At 36.5% G+C, this 22,139-nt stretch overlaps 1 protein-coding gene across 1 annotated transcript in view; it reads right to left on the reverse strand.

Moving 5' to 3' along the window:
• LOC134789374 (DENN domain-containing protein 5B) overlaps positions 1-22,139 on the reverse strand; it is a 67,923-nt gene that overhangs the window by 14,874 nt on the left and 30,910 nt on the right. The window contains exons 13-17 of the mRNA XM_063760005.1: positions 13,813-14,016; positions 4,931-5,087; positions 4,217-4,484; positions 1,104-1,302; positions 301-551 (exon numbers count right to left, since the gene is read on the reverse strand). Coding sequence (XP_063616075.1) covers positions 301-551; positions 1,104-1,302; positions 4,217-4,484; positions 4,931-5,087; positions 13,813-14,016 — 1,079 coding nt within the window. The remainder of the gene's footprint in view (positions 1-300; positions 552-1,103; positions 1,303-4,216; positions 4,485-4,930; positions 5,088-13,812; positions 14,017-22,139) is intronic.

Genomic DNA, 22,139 nt, shown 5'->3' on the forward strand with positions numbered 1-22,139 from the left:
TGGCTATGGTCGGACTTTCATACATTTGCGACCTTTTATTATAGAGTAATCGTTTTTTTTTGTAGTAAGCACCCCTAATGGTGTCTATTATTTTGCCCAAGTCTCAGCTTCTTATGTTTGATAGTTTCCGACTTACGTCATTTTTAAGATCTATTAAAAATCATTATTATCTCACAAACTACCCACACAATTATTCTGAAAATCTTAGTCAATGTTCTATAAATTAAGACTCACCTCTACAAAAAGTCGCCGTGGGCTGACTTAACTTTCAATAGACTAAAATAAATCGCAAATACGTACTAGTGGTGGGATAAGTATTGGTGAAACAGAAGTAATCAACAGCGTTCAAGGTCAACAAGTGGTACAGGAACTGTTCCCTCTCCTCCTCGCATCTCAAGAAGGCCGTCTTCTTGTACTGCGACCTGAGCAGCGTGGTGTCGGCGAGCAGCTCTCGCAGGTGCTTGGAGAGCAGTTTCTTTTCTAGCGAGAGGCGGACCCACGCGCGGGCGTAACCTATCTCGGTTTTAATGTCCGTCATAGCTTGGATATTCCTGAAAATAAAATGTTAGTTCAACAACTGACCGGTTTGACATTTTACTTGAACGGAAATAAAGGAAACGTAAATGTTCATCTTTGGGGAAATAATCGCAGGTAAATTTTAATCGTATGAAACATCAGCGTGACGAGCGAGGCTTCAGAATGGCCGAGTCTATCCTGTCAATTAATCGCGCAGGTGGCAAGCCATTTCCGTCAATAGAATTCATCATCAAACGGCACTTTTTGATTGCAAATCCTTGATTAAATTTGTTGATGAAAATAAATCGCTATAAGTATGTATGCTTATAAGTTTTGAAGAATTCCTTGATTCATCAAGCATTCCATCATCAGAACTGAGTTTGAGAATAAATGGGACCAATCTGGAAGTAGAATATACCCACCTTTCAACAAAAAATAATCGTCCAATTCCAGATGCGATTCAGAAATGACAGAGTTTGGAGGTAAGAAATATTTAAAAAAATAATCAGCCGAATTGAGAACCTCGTGTTACTTAGTCAATACAACTTCAAAAGTTTCACACGCTCCAATATTGATAAATTCCAAACCTCATATCGAAAGTGAGGCTCTCCGGTAGCGGGCGCAGCGGATTGGGCTGGGAGACGTTGCGCTCCAGCGTGCCCTTGTTGCTGAGCCGGTCCCGCGAGCTGTCCCGCGAGCCGCCGCGCGAGCTGTCCCGCGAGCGCCCGCCGCTGGGCGAGCCCTGCTGCTGCTGCGCCTCCACTTCGGCACCCACTGACGATAAATCTAAACATATATTTACAAATGTTTTCTCCAATATGCTCGGAAATGTTCACCTCATTGTATCAAAAATAGCACGCGAAGTTCATTATTATAGACGAAGTTCATTACTGTATTGTTTTTTTCCTGTTGTATATGCCTCGGCAGGAATAACAATTCACGGAATCAGCTTTGTCCGTCCGAGAAAATCGAATCTCATCGATGAATTGCCGTTTCCCGGCCTCTACAATAGTAATCTCTTAGGTATTAATCTATGGAGAGGTTTTGATGAGAACGGATATTTTGCGCTTGTCTACGTGAATTGCCATATAAATACCTACATTTAAGCTGTATTTCCCTTTCCTTTTTGTGATTGTGTTAAGGACTCTGCCCACACCGTATCATACCATGACCGTGCTATGAACGTATCAGGCACGGAATGTAACGCGATACGGACTACTATGCCCACTACAGCGTGTCCACATTGTTTCATATCCGTACATACGTACGGGTTTAGTGCCCGTAGTAACCGCGCATCATCCCCATAGCATCCGCCTATAATCCCCGTAGCATCCGCGTTTCATCCCCTTAGTACCCGCGTTTTACCCGCGAGAGCATGACTCGTCAGAAAGAGCGAGGGAATAGTTATCAGACTGGTAAGAGCGAGCAAGAAATATAGCAACGCGTTTATAACGGGCTTAGAACGGTCACCATACGCGGTTATAACCCGTATGTCCACCGTTTCGCCGCCTGCACGCACCGTTCTGGCAACGTTGCGTGCCATGCACGGAGCGTTTCGGCACCGGCAAAATATCCTCGCCGACTATTTTTGACGGTCCGTGCATGGCACGCGACGGGTATGGTCGGTGACGGAACGGGCTAGTGGGCATAGTCTCATACTTTTTAATACAAAGAATATTTTTTTGTCTGACACGTTCATAGCACGGTCATGGTATGATACGGTGTAGTGGGCAGAGACCTTTATGAGCTTCATCAGACGCCAAGCTTGTGTTTCCTAGTGTGATTTTCGTGCGAGTGTCGTCTAAATATGGCGAGTCATTATTAATTCTGCAATATAAATTAGATACATAGTGGAGGCATTTGGAAAAGTTTACATATTTTCGCTCCGATGTAATAATAATAATTACCTTCATATTCAGTATCACTTTAGTATAAGCGAGACAAATTTAATAAATACCCGATTGCGACCAAAGGTAAGGGTAACTTTGTTCTGAAACTTTTTCTTAAAATGCATATTTTAGAATACTTGACAATTACTTTCTTTTTCTGTTTTGTGATGGAGAAAGAGGCTTAGTTAGGCGTAGGAATCGTAAGTAATTAGTTTAATTTAGATTCGTCTCATGTGATGATATTACAGTTAGCAGTCGGGTATTTGTTTTTTTTAAGCAAACCTTTTTCCTATGATGATCCACTAAATATTACTTACAGTCTAGCCGCTTCCGTAACACACACCAGGCCAAAGCTGCATGTTCAACATTTGGGAAACAGTTACTTACACAACACATACAAACGTTTTATTAAAATCGAACCACCCACAGCTAAATATTGGGTCCTTACCTATGAAATTGGCGTTTTTGTTCATAGATATAAGTCTGACCCTAGTTTTTTTTTTTTTACAAAAGTACATACACAATTACAATAAAACTACAATATGATTGCGCCAAACTGCTTGACAGCAATTAATTGTTATTTTTTATTGTTAAGTGTTCAGAATTAAGCCTTGAAAATAGGTCTTTTCATGTGCTGTCGGTTCGAGTATTAAAATTACTTATATTTTTCTAATGGTACCAATTTTCAAGAAATGGAGACATTGAAAACATACCTTAAAGGTGTCAAAAATTACTGGAAAAATTTTGTTTGGTTTGAATTAGCCATCAAAAAAATATCCGCAAAATTAATTGTATGGAAATTCGTGTTTCGTTGAAATTCTCCGAACAAAACGCCAATTTCATAGGTAATGACCTAATATTTTGCCAGCCAGTCCCCTATAAGTGAAAATATTTTCAGTGGTAAAAGTTATATTTAATAGGAGTTTCGGAATTATGTGCATAATTCTAGGAGAAATATTATGTAGATTATTAAGAAACGAGTAAATAAGCATAGCGCGTTTGTAAGGTCAAGAATAAAATATGGGGTTAGTTTTTAATTTGCCGACATAAGAGCTATGGGACATATTTTTGAGTAGGATAGTGTGCGCTAATATTTTTAAACTTGTATGAACAGAACAGTCAGCACTAAAAGTAGCAAATTAGACTAGGCGTGAAAAGCATCTACGATTATAGTTTGAATAATCTCAGGTGAATTTTTCGGGCTCGGACCCTAATCTGTTAAACAAAAGATATTGTTTCCTTTATGCAGTGGTTACAATGCTTACTGCTAATAGCCCCGACGTAAGTAACGGGAACAGACCCATTTAAAAAGCAAATTTACCATTCTAATTATATGGTTCAAATTCTTGAATCAGCTCATTCGGAGATAACACGTTTTTGCTATCTCTAAAAACAAGACCACCCTAATTGTTCTCTGAACAAGCTGTCTTATGAATTTGAACCTTAATACTATCACGATAGTTGCTTTTTAAACGACATGGTTGCTTTGGCACGTGCTGTAGAGCGCTCTTAAAAGAAACAAAGGCTTTTGTTTAACGGATTAGCACCCGAACTCGAAAAATTCAACTGAGATTATTCAAACTATATCTAACAGCTTAACAAAAAAAGAGATACATATAACTCTATTATATTGACATTTAGACTGTAATAGACAGGTACCCTTGAACGCTTACTGTAGAAATTTATCTCTATTTGGAAAAGTATCCTAAAGTGGCAGATACTTTTGGCGCGTTGTTTCTTCCGCTATATACTGACTGTACAAGAAAAACTTGACTGTAAAAGAGCAAGAATAAAATAGACATTCAACATACCGGGAGTAAGACAGTTCGGGTCTATAGGCTTCGTCGAGTTGCTGCACTGCTCCAACTCCTGGTAGTTGGTGAGGTGCATCCACAGCGCAGACTTGCCCATCTTGTGCTGGACGCCGTGCGACCACAGCCGCTCCAGCAGGTCGCAGAGCGACGAGATCATCGTGCTCTCTTCCACGCCCGTGATGGACACTTCACTGCCGAGACCTAGGTCGGTCTCTTCCGTGCCCATTTTCTCTACTAACATACGCTTTGTCTTGCTTTTGCATTCCTGTTTAGAAGGAGCATTTTAGGATAAGGCTAATGTTGATTTTTATAACATCGCTTCTAACCATCCACAAATACGTCTTGCGTCCAATGATGGTCCCTAATGTCCCTATGACAGTTCTTTCAAGTCTCTTTTGGTTGGATTCAATATAAAACACATGTTTTTACCGTATTTTTCTAAAAAGTGACTATAAATATTTTACGTGACAGCTATTCTGTATAAAAATGAACTGTCATAAGGACCATCATTCGACGCGAGGGGTATATAAAATTATAACTTCCCAAGGCAAATGCAATTTTGATTCGTCAAATATAGAATGTGGCTAAGGGATCGTCTAACGGATATACGTATACATATTATAGACAATTTACACGGATACATTTTAAGCGAGGCGATATCACTTTCGAGAAGCGACCAATCGATTATTAATTATCATATGAAATTCGTACCTTTAAAAGTTTATCGACGAAAGCTTTGTGGTTTTGAGATATAGCGGCGCTCGTGACCTCGGTGGAGAGCCTCCTGCCGATGTCCGCGAGCAACATTTCTGGCGCGCAATCCTTCACTTGCCACTTTGCATTCTTTATGCGTTTCAAACTATTGGTTCTGGAATATGAGATTATTTATTTCTTTTAAAATTTAAAGTTTGTTATAAATGATCAACATCGAAGCAAGCACATGAAGCAGAAAGCAATTTGCTGTGATTTTGCAGTACTAGTCTATGACATCCACTACTAAGGAAAAGGTACATGAAATACTAAAATACACAAAAAAATATTTCAACAAAATTTATTTCATATTACAAGTTATGTACATAAATGTCGAAATCTGTAAACAGATAAACCTATACTGTTATGCTTTATAGATTTGTTAATATTATAAACTTAGCTTAAAGCTAATTTCTGAGGAATTCAAGAAATTATTATGTTCACGTTTATCGCAGTGGATAAAGCATTTGTCATTCGCTCATCATGTCTGAGAGCGACTAGTATTTTATCGATAACGATAAACGCATATTACGCCCTACCTGCCAAAATAATAAAATACAGCGTGTATTTTTGGGTGCCCTATTGATATTCCGAAAAAAAATACGCCGATTTTTGTTTCGCCGACAACGATTCGCAGACGGGTTGTTTGGCAGAGTACCGATTCGCTGAATCTCGTTACGCATAATAGTCGTTTGCGAGAGTAGTCAATAAGCAGAACATTGATACGCATATTTACTATTCGTAGAATAATCATTTAGTAACTGTCATAATTACCCGAGAAACCATTGGTGGAAACACAATAGGTCGAATGTTCATTTGGCATTAATATTGAATGTACGTTTTTTTAGCATTAGAAAAAAGGTAAACAATCTTGACGTGTCTTTTAATTGAAAAACTCTTTTTAAAAATAAGTCATGCCAAATATGTAACATTCACGAATCTAATACGCGATCGGGTTCCGTCTATTTGGCATAACTTCCGTGACCCGAAACGCATCTGGCATAACCTATTTGGCAGAAATATTTTAAGACGAATGTTAAATTTGCAGAAAGCTTCAGTTTGTATAATATGCAATAGCCCGAATGTTTCCAAGTCCGAATCTTAAATAGACTACTACTATCATGGCCGAATTTTGATACGAATAATTTTATTTTGCATTTGTTTAAATGTCCGAAATGTGATTTTCATAATTTGTTTAGCATAATAGGATTTAGGCGAATATTTACACCGAAGAAAACGTATTTAGATTCTTTCTATATGGTATAACTTGTATGACCTAAAACCCATCTGTCATAAGCTACATTTGGCAGAATGTTTTTCGACGAATGTTAAAATTAAAGAAAGCGTCAGATTGTATAAAATCCAAGTCTAATTTATATTTAACAATGCATATAACACCCAAATATGTAGCTGACTGACTCATTAACGCAGAGCCGTAACTAAAAGCTCTGTCTACGTTTATAATTCGTAAAAAAAAAACATTATTATTGTATTGTAACTTTGGGTGGGAACATATTATTGGCATTTTGGATGTATACATATTTTTAGCTCACAAAACAAACGAAAAAAAACTGAAACAGAAAAGTGGGTTAGGTTAGGTTAAAACTGCGTCCCCCAAGAAAACGAACTGTTGTCTGAAAAGTGGGTTAGGTTAGGTTAGAACTGCGACCCCCAAGAAAACGAACTGTTGCCAGAAAAGTGGGTTAGGTTAGGTTAGAACAACTGCGACCCCACGAAAACAAACTGTTGCCTGAAAAGTGGGTTAGGTTAGGTTAGAACTGCGACCCCACGAAAACAAACTGTTGCCTGAAAAGTGGGTTAGGTTAGGTTAGAACTGCGACCCCATGAAAACAAACTGTTGCCTGAAAAGTGGGTTAGGTTAGGTTAGAACTGCGACCCCACGAAAACAAACTGTTGCCAGAAAAGTGGGTTAGGTTAGGTTAGAACTGCGACCCCACGAAAACAAACTGTTGCCAGAAATGAAATTATGAGAAAATAATAGTTGCGAATTGATCCGATTTGAGTTATTCTTTTTTTGTTTAAAAAAAAGTTACCTGCGAGGTATTCCCATAATAATTTTGGTTCTGATCTGATGTTGTAATCCATGAGGAATTGACGGAACCCCTAAATTTTTAAAGGCATTATTATGATTTTGGTATTTTCTAAAGTAACTCAAGCATTTCCTCCTGAAATCCACCAATTTCATGAAGTGCAACTGTAGCCTTACCACGAGTTTGACACTACATATTCGCTAACTTCTTCGTAACTTTATATACATATACTTAACGCATTTACTTAAAAAATGATAATATTTTATTACATTCTTTTGTTTCGAAAATAATGACTTATATGTAAAATGTGAAACGTTATTCGACTAAACATTGCTTAAACGAAACGATTACTCTGCCAAATGGAAATCGTCCAATAATAGTTCTGCGAATTTACACAGAAGCAAACTGAACGGTATGTGAACCAAGAGTCTACGTAACGTTAGTTGACCAGAAGTTACATTGACAAATAAATGACTCTGCGAAACGATGTTCGGCGAATCGTTGTCGGCGAATCGATGATCTGCTAAAAGTTTATCGGAGAATCATTAGGTACCCGTATTTTTGATATATACGACCACATATCCTAAGGGTAGTATAATAGGCTCTAATGAATTAACTTTCACATGTTTTACAAATTACGACTATTATTTTTTAATAAAATAATTCAGCACGCAATAATATATATCATTACATAATTTGCTTTTATTCAAAACTCGCACTTATTGACGCGACGTCACAACTGATGACTATGTACGCAGTACATAACCCCTCGAAAAATTCAATATTTTATTGCTCTCTGTTAGGCTAAATTAAAAATTTCTTACCTAAACATAATTTTAATTTGCGGTTCTCAGAAACCGTTTTATTGTTTAAAGCGGTTTCTTTCATTCACCCGGGAAGGAAAAGGATTTCGTTTGCGGTTACCGGTTAAACAACTGTTCTATTGAGATACGTACAATTCGCTTTTAAAACGTAATTAACCGGTGAAATTGGAAATATCGAAGATGGATAGAACGAGTAAGTTATTGCTGTCTTTTTCACGTATGACAACAAGTTAAACCGAGTCTCCGAAAGACGAGAGTAACCGGTATTATATCGTTCCCCGCGAACCATAAAATTCCATTCCGTCTTCTTACCGGTTAGAAAAGAGAACGTAATTTTTTTAGTTCGCATTCCATCAATTACCGGTTAAAACGGTTTTTAATGAATAGGTTTGGAACTATATTAACAGGTTTTTTAATACCGGTTCCAAGCCCTGCCAGTTGTATTAAAAAAAACACGCTGTAGAAACATTTGTAAACGGCGGCATATAGGCAAATACAATAATGAACGAAATACGTTTATTTAACGTAATTGCACAAAATATAAATGAGATAAGACATCACTATAAAATCACATAACAAACTTGCGAGGGCTGTAATAGCAGAAAGTTTTAATTTGAATATCTCTTGATGTTATATCTAATATATCTATGAATAGGCATAAATAGAGTACATATTGAAGTGGTTTACGGCGTGGTTGGTTAGGAAACAAGATTAGCTCGAGTTAGTATCGCTAAGGAGCTAACATGCCCCGTGTAATCGCTTAATAAATGCAAGGTACATTCGCCGGCAGGGAGCGGCCAAGGTGCTTACAAGTATCTGAACACGCTTCTATTGTTAAGGCGTTAGAGTGTGTGATCAGATATTTATGGGTACCTCGGCAGTTCCGATATATCTGATGGCGGCTGTACCCTATACATTGCTGCTACAGCCCCCACTACAATATCTACACAACACATGCGTTGGATATAAGTATTATAGATGTCAATAAATTATCACACCACACAAATCAAATGTGTAAATAACTGCATAACTTAAATACCTTACAATTCAAATAATATCAAAACGTAAAGCATTAATTGCATTATTATTTTAAATTCGGTTAACACCCGACATTGTAAGTAGTAAAATAAATTCATTAAATGAGTAAGTAATTAACTATACGTATAAATCTGAGCTTGAGGGTATATCTAACTATAGGCCTAGCACAGGAGCGGCGCGACAGTATCTCGTAAAACGACTGGTAGTCCATCTCGCGGGCGAGATACTGTCGCGCCGCTCCTGTGCTAGGCCTACTGAGCAGGCCATACGTCGCAGTTGCATGCACTTGCGATCACTATAACAGCAATCATTACATCAGACAAGCATACACATATATTACTGATAAAAGGCTCAATAAATTCAAATACAATTCAACTGATCTGCAAAATTCTCTTTGTGGTATTAAAATAGCTTTTGAAACCAGCTAAGACAGCGGTGTACATTTTGATTTGCTACGATTACCAAACGCGGACTTATTACAAAATTACGCCGCGTAGTAAGGGCCATAATGGAATCAAAAAATTCCAATTGCTCATTACATAAATAAGGGATTGAAATAGATACCAACTTCTGTAGTTCACTTGATTTGTTTAACTTAAATTCCCAAAACAAGATATAAATTGAGTAAAATTATTAAAACACATTGCTTTTTTTCTCGTTGTAAGTTATCAACTCCATAATTTATATGTATTATACACGGTGGCTAAAAAATAACTGCATTCCCGTTGCCAGTGATTATACTGAGCAACTTTTACTATGGAACCAATCCCCAACTCGCGAAAAATAAATTTACCCTCCCATAGAAAATGCACCAGCCAAAATGTATGAAACAGCCAAATTTTTTTTTCGCGATTTCGGGGTTGGTCCCATAGTAAAAGTTGCTCAGTATAATCCCAAAACCTCCCTGGCAACGGGAAAGCAGTTATTTTTTAGCCAACCTGTATATTTAAAATTTGAAACCTGGAATTCGAACTAACCTGAATATGATTCCGTTAAGTTGTGTTCTAATGTATGGGGAAGACAAACAAATTATAGCCAGCCTTTTATGAATGTAGTATGATACCTTGATGAGGGGGGGTTGCGGCAGGGGGAGGGAAGGGGACGTTAGCGTGCGTTAAGCACCATACCAAAAGGTATTATACTACATTCATAAAAGGCTGGCTATAATTAGTTTTTCAAAAAACATAATTTGACCGAATCAATAATGTAAGCGTCTTCTGTGGTGAGTTTTGCGCGTTTATCCTCACTACTGCTTGACGTGTTACGTATACGATATATATATATTTATAGTTGCCTTTTATAGTCAACTTACACCACATCAAATAAAGATAAAGTGTATTTAGCTGCCTTGAAGCCTTGAGTAAAATAGCAGCCACATGCAAGTCAAGATAACATGCTGACCAGTTATCAAAAAGACTTTTCAGTACCCATTTCTACTATAGATATAAGCAAATTCAACTTTCACAATAATATGGAAGAATTGGATATAGATACACATACCTTAGAGGCAATTAAGTATAATAAATTGTCTACTTATTACATAATTACAAAGAAAAAAATCTAGGAGATTCAACAGATTTAATAAAAAACATTTTATTCTGGAAACATTCAATGTTTCTACATTTACACACTACACGGTAGTGCTAATTATTCTAATAAAAAAAATCACTAACCACAACATCCAATTCAATGAAATCACATGCTGCCAAGGAAAGCGGATCGATCAAGGCTCGGAACCGGTTTACTGTATACCTACCGGTTAAGCTCCGAACCGAACTAAAGGCTTAGCTGCCTACTGATTTGGACAACGATAACGTTTAATGATTTTAACGGAATTTAATCGGTTTTAACCGGTTAATCAGTAAAAATATAAACCTTTAGGTATATAATACTCCTTCAAAAACAGATAAAATAAAGTTTTATATAACTAAATCGAAATAAAAGGTTTAGGTCATATAAAATGTAATTATTTGAAAAACTAACCGGTATCCGAGCCTTGGGGTTGAGTTATATAATGCTCCTTAGTCTTTTTAAGACTGCTAGAGATCAATGAGTAGGTATAAGTACCTAATTGCTCACCGAGTTAACAATTAATATATGTAATTAAATTTAAATTCGTTATTTAAAGTGTCTACTAACATAATAATATCAACCCGGATGAACTCAAGTTTTAGTCACTATACGAGCAACATATATTATTTGACGGCAATAGCAATGAGCAGTTCATTACTTTGATTCTCGAGAAACATATCGCTCAGTGATTAATACGTTAGATGAACTAGGTTAATATTATTATGTTAACAAATCGTTGGCTGAGAATACGTTTGTGCCATATCCATTTTTCAAATCGTTTTTTAATGGTTCCTAAAATACCAAAAAATATGCTATAATTGACACTAATCGGTTTTTGATAAAAAAAACCATTTTTGAAAATGGTTTAAATGTTGTGCCATATCCGCAATTTACTATAGTAGTGATAGCGGTACAGCCTGAAATTCGGGAATCAGCTGCAAATGGTGTTAAAGGTATGAAAATCGGCACGATTAATCTTTAGGCCATTTGAATAAATTTGACCTGTAGCACCAAAAACAAAAAACAAACGGAAAGGAGTTATGACGTCATCTTTTTTTTGTATGAAAAAAAAAACAAATTTTTGTACAGAAACGTATCGTGTGTGGTATTAAATGAAAGGGCATTTTGAGCCGGTTCTAAAAATATATCACATTATTATAACGGATTTCATTATAATAATGTGATATATTTTTGATTGAAACGGCCGTTTCATTGATAGATTGATAGATCACAATTTGTAGTAGGTAATAAAAAATAACAATACTAAAACTAAATATTTTCGAAATTAATTTCTTGGGGTTAGATATGAGGATATTGGGTATTACTTGAGGTATATTTTACAAAAAATAATTAAACGGTTTCGTATCTGGAGGAGCCCAAACTTGGTATGTTTTGAAAATTATTTTTATTTTAATTAAATGCAAGTGACGGAAATATAATAATGTGATATATTTTTAGAACTGGCTCAAAATGCCCTTTCATTTAATACCACACACGATAGGTTTCTGAACAATTTTTTTTCCCATACAAAAAAAAAGATGACGAACTCCTTTCCATTTGTTTTTGTTTTGGTGCTACGGGTCAAATTGATTCAAATGGCCTAAAGATTAATCGTGCCGATTTTCATACCTTTAACACCATTTGCAGCTGATTTTGGTCAACCGCTAGTACTATAGAATAATTACACTCTCTCAACAGAAATTTATCACTAAAGTGTAACATATCCACAACTTTTGTGTCATGTCATACATTATACGTTTAACATTTACTCATCAAAAACGGATATGGCAAAAATAAAAATGCTTTTATTTCATGATTACCACTGTATTCACAATATTTGTTTGGTACTATAAATAGTAAACGTATATGCCTAAATGATATATACGTTCAATGTTTCCTAAATGTAAAACTTTCCGAAAAAGATATTTTTTTGCTTCTTTTCGCTCTCCTGCAAACCATGTAAGTGGAGTATGGCGCAAACGTATTCACACCCGACGAAATATAGATCCAGACACTGGTAAATAATCGTATTTGTTGTTTTTTGTTAGACATACTAACACTATATAATTTTACGGTTTTACTCTCACTTATTCAATCACTAAGCGAGCGATATATGTCGCGCGAAGTGACTTTTAGGCACGATTACACGTGAGTTGAACCGTAAAATGATATACTAGAGTACAGTTTTTTCAAGTTAATTAATTAGTACCTATTTTGTATAATAATAATAATTAGCTACTGTTATCTCGGTGTGCTTCGGTATGCATGCAGGCGTGGACACGATGCTATGGCCCGGCGAACCACGAGCGAGAATGCGAAGGCAATACCCTTACAATCCATAACCACGATTGAAAATAGCATGACAGCCTAGTCTAGATGACAATCGTTGATAGGAAACGCCAATCGCAACATAAATAATGTATGGGAATAGTCGTATTACGTAGCATGTGTCATCCCGATACATTTTTTCTTTTTGTTTGGCGTGTGTCGATGTACCATTGTCATCTTGAATAGGCCCTCAGCTTGGAACGAAAATACCAGAACAGAACAAGTGTTTCAAGGCAAAGCACGTCAATATTGCCCAACCATAGAAAATATGCTACGTTATAATATAACGGATCACATGTAAAGTCAAGTCATAGTTAAATGTGAATAGTTTTCTTCTCATCACACTTGCTTGCAAAGGACGATTTTCGACAGGCATATAGGAAATAATCGTTTCTCTTAGGGAAGGTTTTTTATTATAAGTCTTGTATTAGTCATGTAAGTGTTAATTTTGGTATAAAATTAAACTCATTGAATAACTTTCAATCGTGGTTCTATTAAGAATCGGATCTTTGCCTTTTTAACCTTACGTGAAAAATTTACAAAATTGTGGATCAATATCATAACGTTTTCAATATGAGTTTATTCCCTCGCAAGTGTGATGAAGAACATTTCATGAAACACTCAAGATGTTACGACTGTGAATTCTAATCATAAAAAAACCTTTCGTCACGAAGCATCGGGTTTGCCCGCTGTTAACATTTTCTTGGACATGTCGCTCATACACTTCGAGCGAGCGAGAACAATCGATTCACTTATATTTAGTCTATAAAGTAGGGACGGTAAACGCGCGGCCGAGCCGCTAGGGGCGCATGAGTCCCAACAGTTTTCATTTTTGAAATGGATCGCAACGGTCACCGGAGTGCAACATTGACGGCTTCGCCTCTAACGCTCAACACAAAGAAACCCAAAAACGCCGTGTTTATGTAGTCGAAACGGAGCACAGTAAGTACAGTTCGGTCGGAGTAACGGTAAAGCATCGATTCTCTCTGGTGGAGGTGGATGGTCCTAGGGCGGCGACGCGCACTCGCACCTGCGGTCGCTGTGGGGCGGCGGCGCGAGCGCGGCGGGGTCGAGGCGCGCGGGGAAGGCGCGGTAGTAGGCGGCGCGGTGCGGGAGCCGCTCCCCCGGCGCGCCCGCCTCCAGCTCCGCGTGCGCGTCCTCCCCTCCCGCACCCCCCGCGCACCCCGCCCACACGCTGTAGCCGCGCGCCGGCCCCGACTCGCCCGCCCGACGTCTGCAACAATACCAGTACCGGGCCTTACTCCCCTTCCCTTCCTTACACACCGTACCCGACATGCGACGCTTCCGCGTCCACATATTATTTCAATACTTTGCTATTAAAAACCGTTCCAGACGACATCGAGGTGCAAACGCTACGCGTGTTGGATTTGTCATATCGGACACGATAAGTTTCACATTATTGTTGCATATAACGAATTTATGTAGCGTTAGAAATTAACGCAATTCTTGACAATGACCACAGGCGAATAGCGTCATTCTTCACATTATAAGTTTATTTTTTATTATGGTATGCTCCGTTGGATTTAGGACTCAGTGAACTCTTGCCAAAACAAAGATGAGGGAACGAACTTACTTCTACTTACATATACCTATATCGCAAAATTCAAGACATTATTCCAAATAAGAGTTTTAACCTCTAGAAAAATTTGCAGTCAAATTTGATCCATTGCTATTAGAAAACGGAATCAAAGTCTATTCTAGGGATTGCAAACCGGTTAACTGAAAAACCGGTTTTAAAAGGATCGAGATACTAACGCATAGTGACAATTTTGTTATATGTATTATCATTTAACGAATTCAGATAGTAATAAAGTTTTTTGCAAATATTTTTTTTAATCACTCCCATTGCTGCCCTACACTGACGTCGTCTCATCTACGACCGAAGTTGAATATTACATACGGACTAGCTCGTGCCAACATTGTTGTAAATGTGTTAGTAAATGCGAGCGAGCAACCGATGCCGGTACAGTCGGCATCAGATATATCGGGAAGGCCTAGGTGCTCAAAAATATCTGAACATGCACTTCTACGCCTTGGCAATAAAGCGGTGTTCAGATATTCGTGAACACCTTGGCCGCTCCTATATATCTAATGACGATTGTACACAGCAATCGTCAAAAGTTTGTTAGAACGTTCAAAACTCATCGAAAGTGCATTTATTTAATACAGTCATGGCAAATTAAAGTAAGAACGCTAAGCACGAAAAATTTCGTACATTGACCTGCCTGTTGTTTCCTGTCCCGCTCGCACGGGCGGGACCAGCCCATCGACACCCCATACTATGATAAATTAGGAACGTACTTGTTACCAACATTGAGGCATAGAAATAATCTTATCGAATTAAAATGACTGCTGTTGAATTTTGGTAGCACATACCATACTTGCTTTTAACATAGACGTATTATACTTACTTTTCTTTTGGGTTGGTATGATCGGTAGTAAGTAAAACGTCAATAACGTCATTTTAAATTGTCGTGAACGTGGAAATACGTGGTTATTTATATATATATATATATATATATATATATATACTCTCCCGGCCGGTTTCGACCACGGCGACTGTTTCAGCTCCGTTGTTGTATACGTTCGTGTGCTCGCATGTGGCTCGCGTAGCCGATTTTATTTGCGAAGACCCGTGCGCATGACGGGCAGGAAAGCACACCATTGACGTAATTATACCTAATAGCCGCTGGTGGGCGGGCCTTCAGCTCATCCCGTCTGGTATCGTAAAATAACTTTAGCTGTTATTTAAATGGGGGCCAAATCTTTAAGGGAATTTGAAGTTTGTGGTGGGCGTGTAAGAAGACCAACTACTGACGTATTTTTGGCCAGATTTCCACTTGATCCGAACAAGTCGGTAAACTGATGTTTTTATGCAATATTTTCATTTTTTACTTTGATTCGTTAACAGTTACTAATTTAATTAGTTTGATTTAATTTTAGTCGTGTACTATCCATGATTAAAACGAAAATATTTTGTGAATAAAGTCTTTTTAAGTAACCTAAGACACGAATAGTGTACGACCAATTTATCAATAAGTACTTAATCTCTTTATTTCAGATGTCGATTATGGGCAAAGCCAACAGGAAATGAGGATTTGGCGTATTTATTTACGTATTCAAAAGCTGAATGGAAACAAGTTCATTTGTGGAAATCATTCTCCATCCAGTGCTTTCAATAAAAAGGGACCAGATTAAAAAAGAATGCGCGCGAATTTATAAGTGCATATTGTAATATGCCTACTTGAATCATAAACTATGTTATTTTTATCATGTAAAATAAAATTGTTAGTATAAAGTTTTTTTTTATTTTATTAATCCACGTGATTCTCAAAATGTACTGTTACCGTAGTACAGTAAATATAGCAGCACGTATCGCACATTTATCGATATCGATAAACAGTAGGTACTGGAAGGGTCGAGCCCTAGCGTTGTTTTTTTTGTGTTGGTAGTATTGACATGTATTTGGTGTGTTTTTTTTTAACAATTATGGCCTGGATGCGACTTCTTTAAGCCTGTATTTGGTTTGTTGGCACAATGTACGTTCATAGTTCGGTTCAAGGCTTGTTCCAAAGTGCCGACTCTTAAAACGTAGTGATTTAATTCTCTTTGGGCGGGGCAGCAATATTACAACAAATTACGCACGTGCGAAAGAGATAGGGGCATGCGAAAAATATAGGAAATTCTTCGTGCTAAGCGTCCTTAGTTTAGACGTAATAGTACCCAGTTGGCTGTGATTGAACACATGTATTTTGATGTAGCCCCATGACAACAAACAATATCGTGCAAATACCTGGTAAAGCAGTTAGTTAAAATTATAAGGCTGCTATTTAACTGATCACCAGATTTAGTAAAATTTAATACCAAAAAAATCTATTTTACCACCCTAAAATCATGAATGATCACCAAAATTATAACACCATTTTAATGTGAAATGATTACCAATTTTATTACATTTTACTATCCTTTTAAAGGAAATGACACCAAACTAATCATTATTAACCCAAAAATAGTCAATGATTACCAAATTTCAAACCCCATTTTAATGTGAAATGATAACCAAATTTTTACATCTTGATAGATAGATAGATAGATAGATAGATAATCTGTTTATTTGTTTGCCACAATACACACAGAATAATCAAATACAAAAATGAAAGAAAAAAGAACAAAAAAATAACAATCAATATTTAGAAAAAACAGAAAATACAAGCACAAATAAGAGTAAGACAGATTTTTACAAAAATAGAATAAGAAATAAATATACGTATAAATATTGATTCACACAGAAGGAATGTTGTGTGCGTCGCAGCAAAACAAAATGGTTCTGGCTCAGTATTACGCTTCACCAGGGACCGGAACCGGTTACCTTAACCGGGGTTTTTCATAGGGTTATTTTAAAAGTGGTTATAAAAACCCCTACCATAACGGTAACCGTCTGATAAGGTAACACTTTGATTCGGTAACCGTATCAGATCGAGTTAACCTCGGTTACCGGTAACCGAAATAAAAACCCAGTCGATTCAGTTACCTCATAATAAGGTTTTGAACCAGTTCAAACGATTGTAATCTTTACGCACACTTAAATTGAACTTATTATTGAATAACCGTGGTTGGCATGGGCGGTCTATTAAGTCTCCAGCACAAACATGTTTTTTTGTCGGTAACTTCGCTTATTGTCAATTCAAACAATATTGTACTTTGAGTCCTTAAGCTAAAATTGAAAACATTATTGAGCGATTACAGTATTACTTTGGAGCGACAGCCGCAGCGCGGCCATTCCTTTGTTTATCTTTATACCTGTGTGTTCTTATTGTTTTTGTTCATTTCGGAGCAATTCTAGTTTGGGATTTTTAGAAAAGGGCTTGCTGCAAGTAAACACCATCCTATCCTAGCAATATCTGCTATTATTTAGTTATATTTTTAATGCTACTTAGATATTATTTTTCTATTTTCGGGTTCGAACTTGGTATGTACATACAGAGTAAAGACTGATTTAAGGAAATATTTTAACCTAACTAGTAATTTTACTGGTAGGTATAGTTTATCTTTAGATAGAGTGATTAAATAAATCACTTTGTGATAAAGATACATGCGTTAGCGGATTGTGGTAGTGTGGTAGATATTTAACCATTGTTGACAAATGACATAATAGGTAGTTATTATGGGCTTATTTTATAATAAGCAACTACTTTTAAACGTTTTCAGATGCGGTGAGTTGTGTCAGCTAAAAGTCGTAATTTACCTTGTTTTGCTTAATGCAGCGAGCAGAATATATATATATTATCTATAGCAGTGATAACCTTATTTTAATACTTCAAATCTTTCATTAATACCAGAATTCATTATATTTATTGAGTATCTGTAACATTGGTACCTAGGTGAAATAATTTTGATTAAATTAAATAGATACATACTTAGTAAGCAGTGTTGGGCAGTCAAGAATAAAATCATTATTTGAATAAGAATTCCTAAGAATAAAATCATGTTGATTTTATTTCCGTCAAAATTATTCCAATAATTTTGATCGGAAATAATAAACGTATGTGAACAAATTTAATAAGAATAATCTCATTCTTAATCAAGTAAATGTAATCATGATTTTATATTCTTAATAATATTCCTGGATTAAAATGCAGTCTGGGTGCCGTATAGATAGAAGTAAATAATAATAGTTTCTTGTCTAATTTATACCTAATTTTATTACTTTAATTTACTGCCGCATAGTCTTTGTGTTGGTCGATACCCGTATTGCTTTTAATGTGATAACTAAATCATCAGGTACAATTCAGCTGATCTGACCGGATGGTGGATAGCGAAACACTTCAATGGCTCACTGTGCCTAATTTAATGTAAAAAATAAAATACCGGCCAAGTGCGAGTAGGACTAGCGCAGGAAGGGTTCTGTACCATTGCGCAAAAAACAGCAAAAAAATCACGTTTGTTGTATGGGAGCCCAACTTATATATTTATAATATTCTGTTTTTAGTATTTGTTGTAATAGCAGCAACAGCAATACATAATCTGTGAAAATGTCAACTGCCTAGCTATCACGGTTCATGAGATACAGCCTAGTGACAGACAGACGGACAGCCGAGTCTTAGTAATAGGATCCCGTTTTTACCCTTGGGTACGGAACCCTAAAAAAGGTGTTTTTAAAGGTATGATAAGGAATAGCTCGATATGGTGTATTCCTATTTCTCTCCGCCGGGCACAGATGGGAATAGGCATTAGTATGTAGTTTCAGTGTCCGAGTTACTACCGAGACTCATTGTGTTTTTAAAAGTTCAGCTGATATTTAAAATTTGCATTAATTATTAGACGGAAATCAATAGGTATTAATATCGTTTCACACACCGCCTACCGCACGTGTCTCAAATCAAATGCTGTCAAAAAATTCACCACGCCACGATTAAATCTTATTGTTATTGCCAATGAGTAATAAATGACGGTCTCAAGTGGAAACACGCCAAATAATACAATACAATAATTCATGCTGCGATCTGCGACTTTCTGCAAATCTAGTGATAAGCGTAGGACTCTTTTCTTACCTGCTGTAATTTGCTATCTCATTCACTTTCCGTATGTGTGAAAGAGATAGCATACGTAAGACCTCAAGGCTGATAAGAATAATAAACAAAATACATACTTAATTGGCAAAGGAATATACATTGAACCATCATAATTATAATTTCGCAGTTTACTTTTTATGTAGCTTCATTATCAAATTATCATCACCGTTTCGAAAGCTCCTAAAAAAAATGTACCTACCTATCTATCACAATCACAACTTTTACGCTAAAAAAAATTCAAATCAATCCGACCATTGAAAAGAGGAGTGAAATTTATTTTACAAATTATATACATTGTACTACAAAAGTTAACTTAATTCAGAATAACATTCTAATTGAATATAATGCAGAAAGTCGCAGGTCGCAGTATGAATAACTGAAACCACATACTAAACAATACATGAAATGAATGAAATGAACGAAATAAACACAATAAATACAATAAACAAAATAATCAAAATAAATAAATAATATTAATCATATAAATAACATTAATAAAATGAATATTATTAATAAAATAAATTACATTAATAAAATGAATATCATTGATAAAATAAATAACATTTATAAAATAAATATTATTAATAAAATAAATAACATTAATGAAATAAATGAATTATAGTAAATAAATAAACAAAAAAGTAAAAAAAACAAAATTAAGAAAGTTAACAATTAATAAAACAACTATTTTTTTTAGTATTCTACTGACGGCACATCACTAAATACGGATGTTGCAAACGTATAAGCAACCGATAATAAAGGTTACCATAACCGAATAAAAACCTGTTAAAAACCCCTAACAAAAACCCTATCGCGATGGGGTTTTGAATTAACTCGGTTAAAGGTTAAGGTTACCGTTTCAATAAGCTTACCATTACAATCAGGTAACAGTATGATAGGGTTACCGAATGATACGGTAACCGAATCGATTGGGTTACCGAATGGATAGGATTAACCGTAAAGAGGGGTTTTCCGGTCCTTGCGCTTCACCCTATTATGGGAGAGGCACTGATATTCTGCCAGAACCAGATCACGCCAATAAAATCAGTGAAAAATATGAAATAATGAAAAGATTTTACTTACCAAATTACCAATAAATAACTTAACTAATGACAATTTAAAATGTGTGCACATAGTTGTGATGTAGAAGTGTGAGTGTGGTTAGCATGTAATGTATGTAGTGTCAAGTGTGATTTAGAGCAAATTATTATTTTAATTATTTTAATTACTAAGACTAGATTCGGTAGTCAGCAACCAGGCGGCTTAGCACGGTCGCGTTTTTATCCCTTGTCACCATGCCTGTCACGTTCTAACAAGTATGTAAGTGCGAAAGGGACGTCATAGTGATAGTCGATAAAAATGGAACCGTGCTGAGCCCGCAGGTAACCGTGAGGGATTCCCAAACTTTGTTTCTCTAAAAGGTATTTTTTGAAGTGAAATTTGAAACTATTCTTAATTTTCATAACACGAATAGGAGGAGGAATATTGTTCCAACACCTGGTTGCGAGATACCGAAAGCAGCCAGTAAAAGCAACGGTTTTGTGAGGATGTGCTTCCAGGAGACATCGTCTGGTAGAACGAGTACCGTGTCGTTTATGAAAAGAAGATATACGTATTTTATTAAACAAGTATATGGGCTTTTTGTCATTCAAAACGCCAAATAGCAGACTCGCAAGATGTAGATGTCTACGAGAGGACATATTTAATATGGATGCTTTGTTCAAGTAAGGTGTAATGTGTCTTCTCGGCGGAATTGCACAACAAAAACGAAAACAAGCATTTTGGACTCTTTGGATAAGACGGCGAGTTTTTTCCAACAGTCGTGGCCCATACACAATGTCTCCGTAGTTTAACTTAGAGAGAACCAGCGATTCGCATAGCAACTTACGTATTTCTTGCTATCCTATTAAAGAAAATGACACCAAAATAATCATTGTAAACCCAAAAATAGTAAATGACCACCAAAATTAGAACTCCATTTTAATTAGTGTCCGACCGAAACATGTTTTTTTGCCGAAACCGAAACCGAATGTTCGGCTTTGGCTCTAGTTTCGGCCGAAACCGAAACCGAACCTTTTGTAGACTTGTTAAAATCGTTGAAAAAATGTTATAAAACCGCTTTTACACACATATTATGGGGCTGTCAATACCCAATGTCCTTGAAATTGATGTTACTTAAGCAGTTTTTTAAGAAAGTTACTAGAGTTAGACCAAGATAATTCTGCAACGATTTGATAACACACGCAGTGCATGTGTTATTTTAAACGTCAAACTTCTATGAAATTATGACGTATAAATAACATTTGCACTAGTTGCACTGCGTATGCTATCAAAATAATAGCAGTAATTTCTTGGTCTAACTCTATTCATTCACTAGTCAAGCCAACACGTAGATACAGGGTCAACCAAAAACGCGAGCGCAGCGAGCGCGAATTTTTTGTTGACAATATCGCAAGGCCGGGTACCGATCTTCACGTGGGCCTAAACGTCCGAAGTGCCCCAGTGAGGCGAACTTTCATGCGAAGTCAAAGCCGTGCTTCAGGCTTCAGGATAAGTAGTTGAGCACAGAGACTCCAACCAATGTCCATTGTATTAAAAAGCGAGATATTTCCTTGAGCGCTGGTGGCCTAGCGGTAAGAGCGTGCGACTTTCAATCCGAAGGTCGCATCGCAAGGTACAAACCCCGGCTCGTAGGAATGACTTTTTCGGAGCTTACTTATATACGTAATATCATTTGATATTTACTATTGCTTTTCGGTGAAGG

The sequence above is a fragment of the Cydia splendana genome, chromosome 3 (assembly GCF_910591565.1).
Source record: "Cydia splendana chromosome 3, ilCydSple1.2, whole genome shotgun sequence".
NCBI classification, from domain to species: Eukaryota; Metazoa; Arthropoda; class Insecta; order Lepidoptera; family Tortricidae; genus Cydia; species Cydia splendana.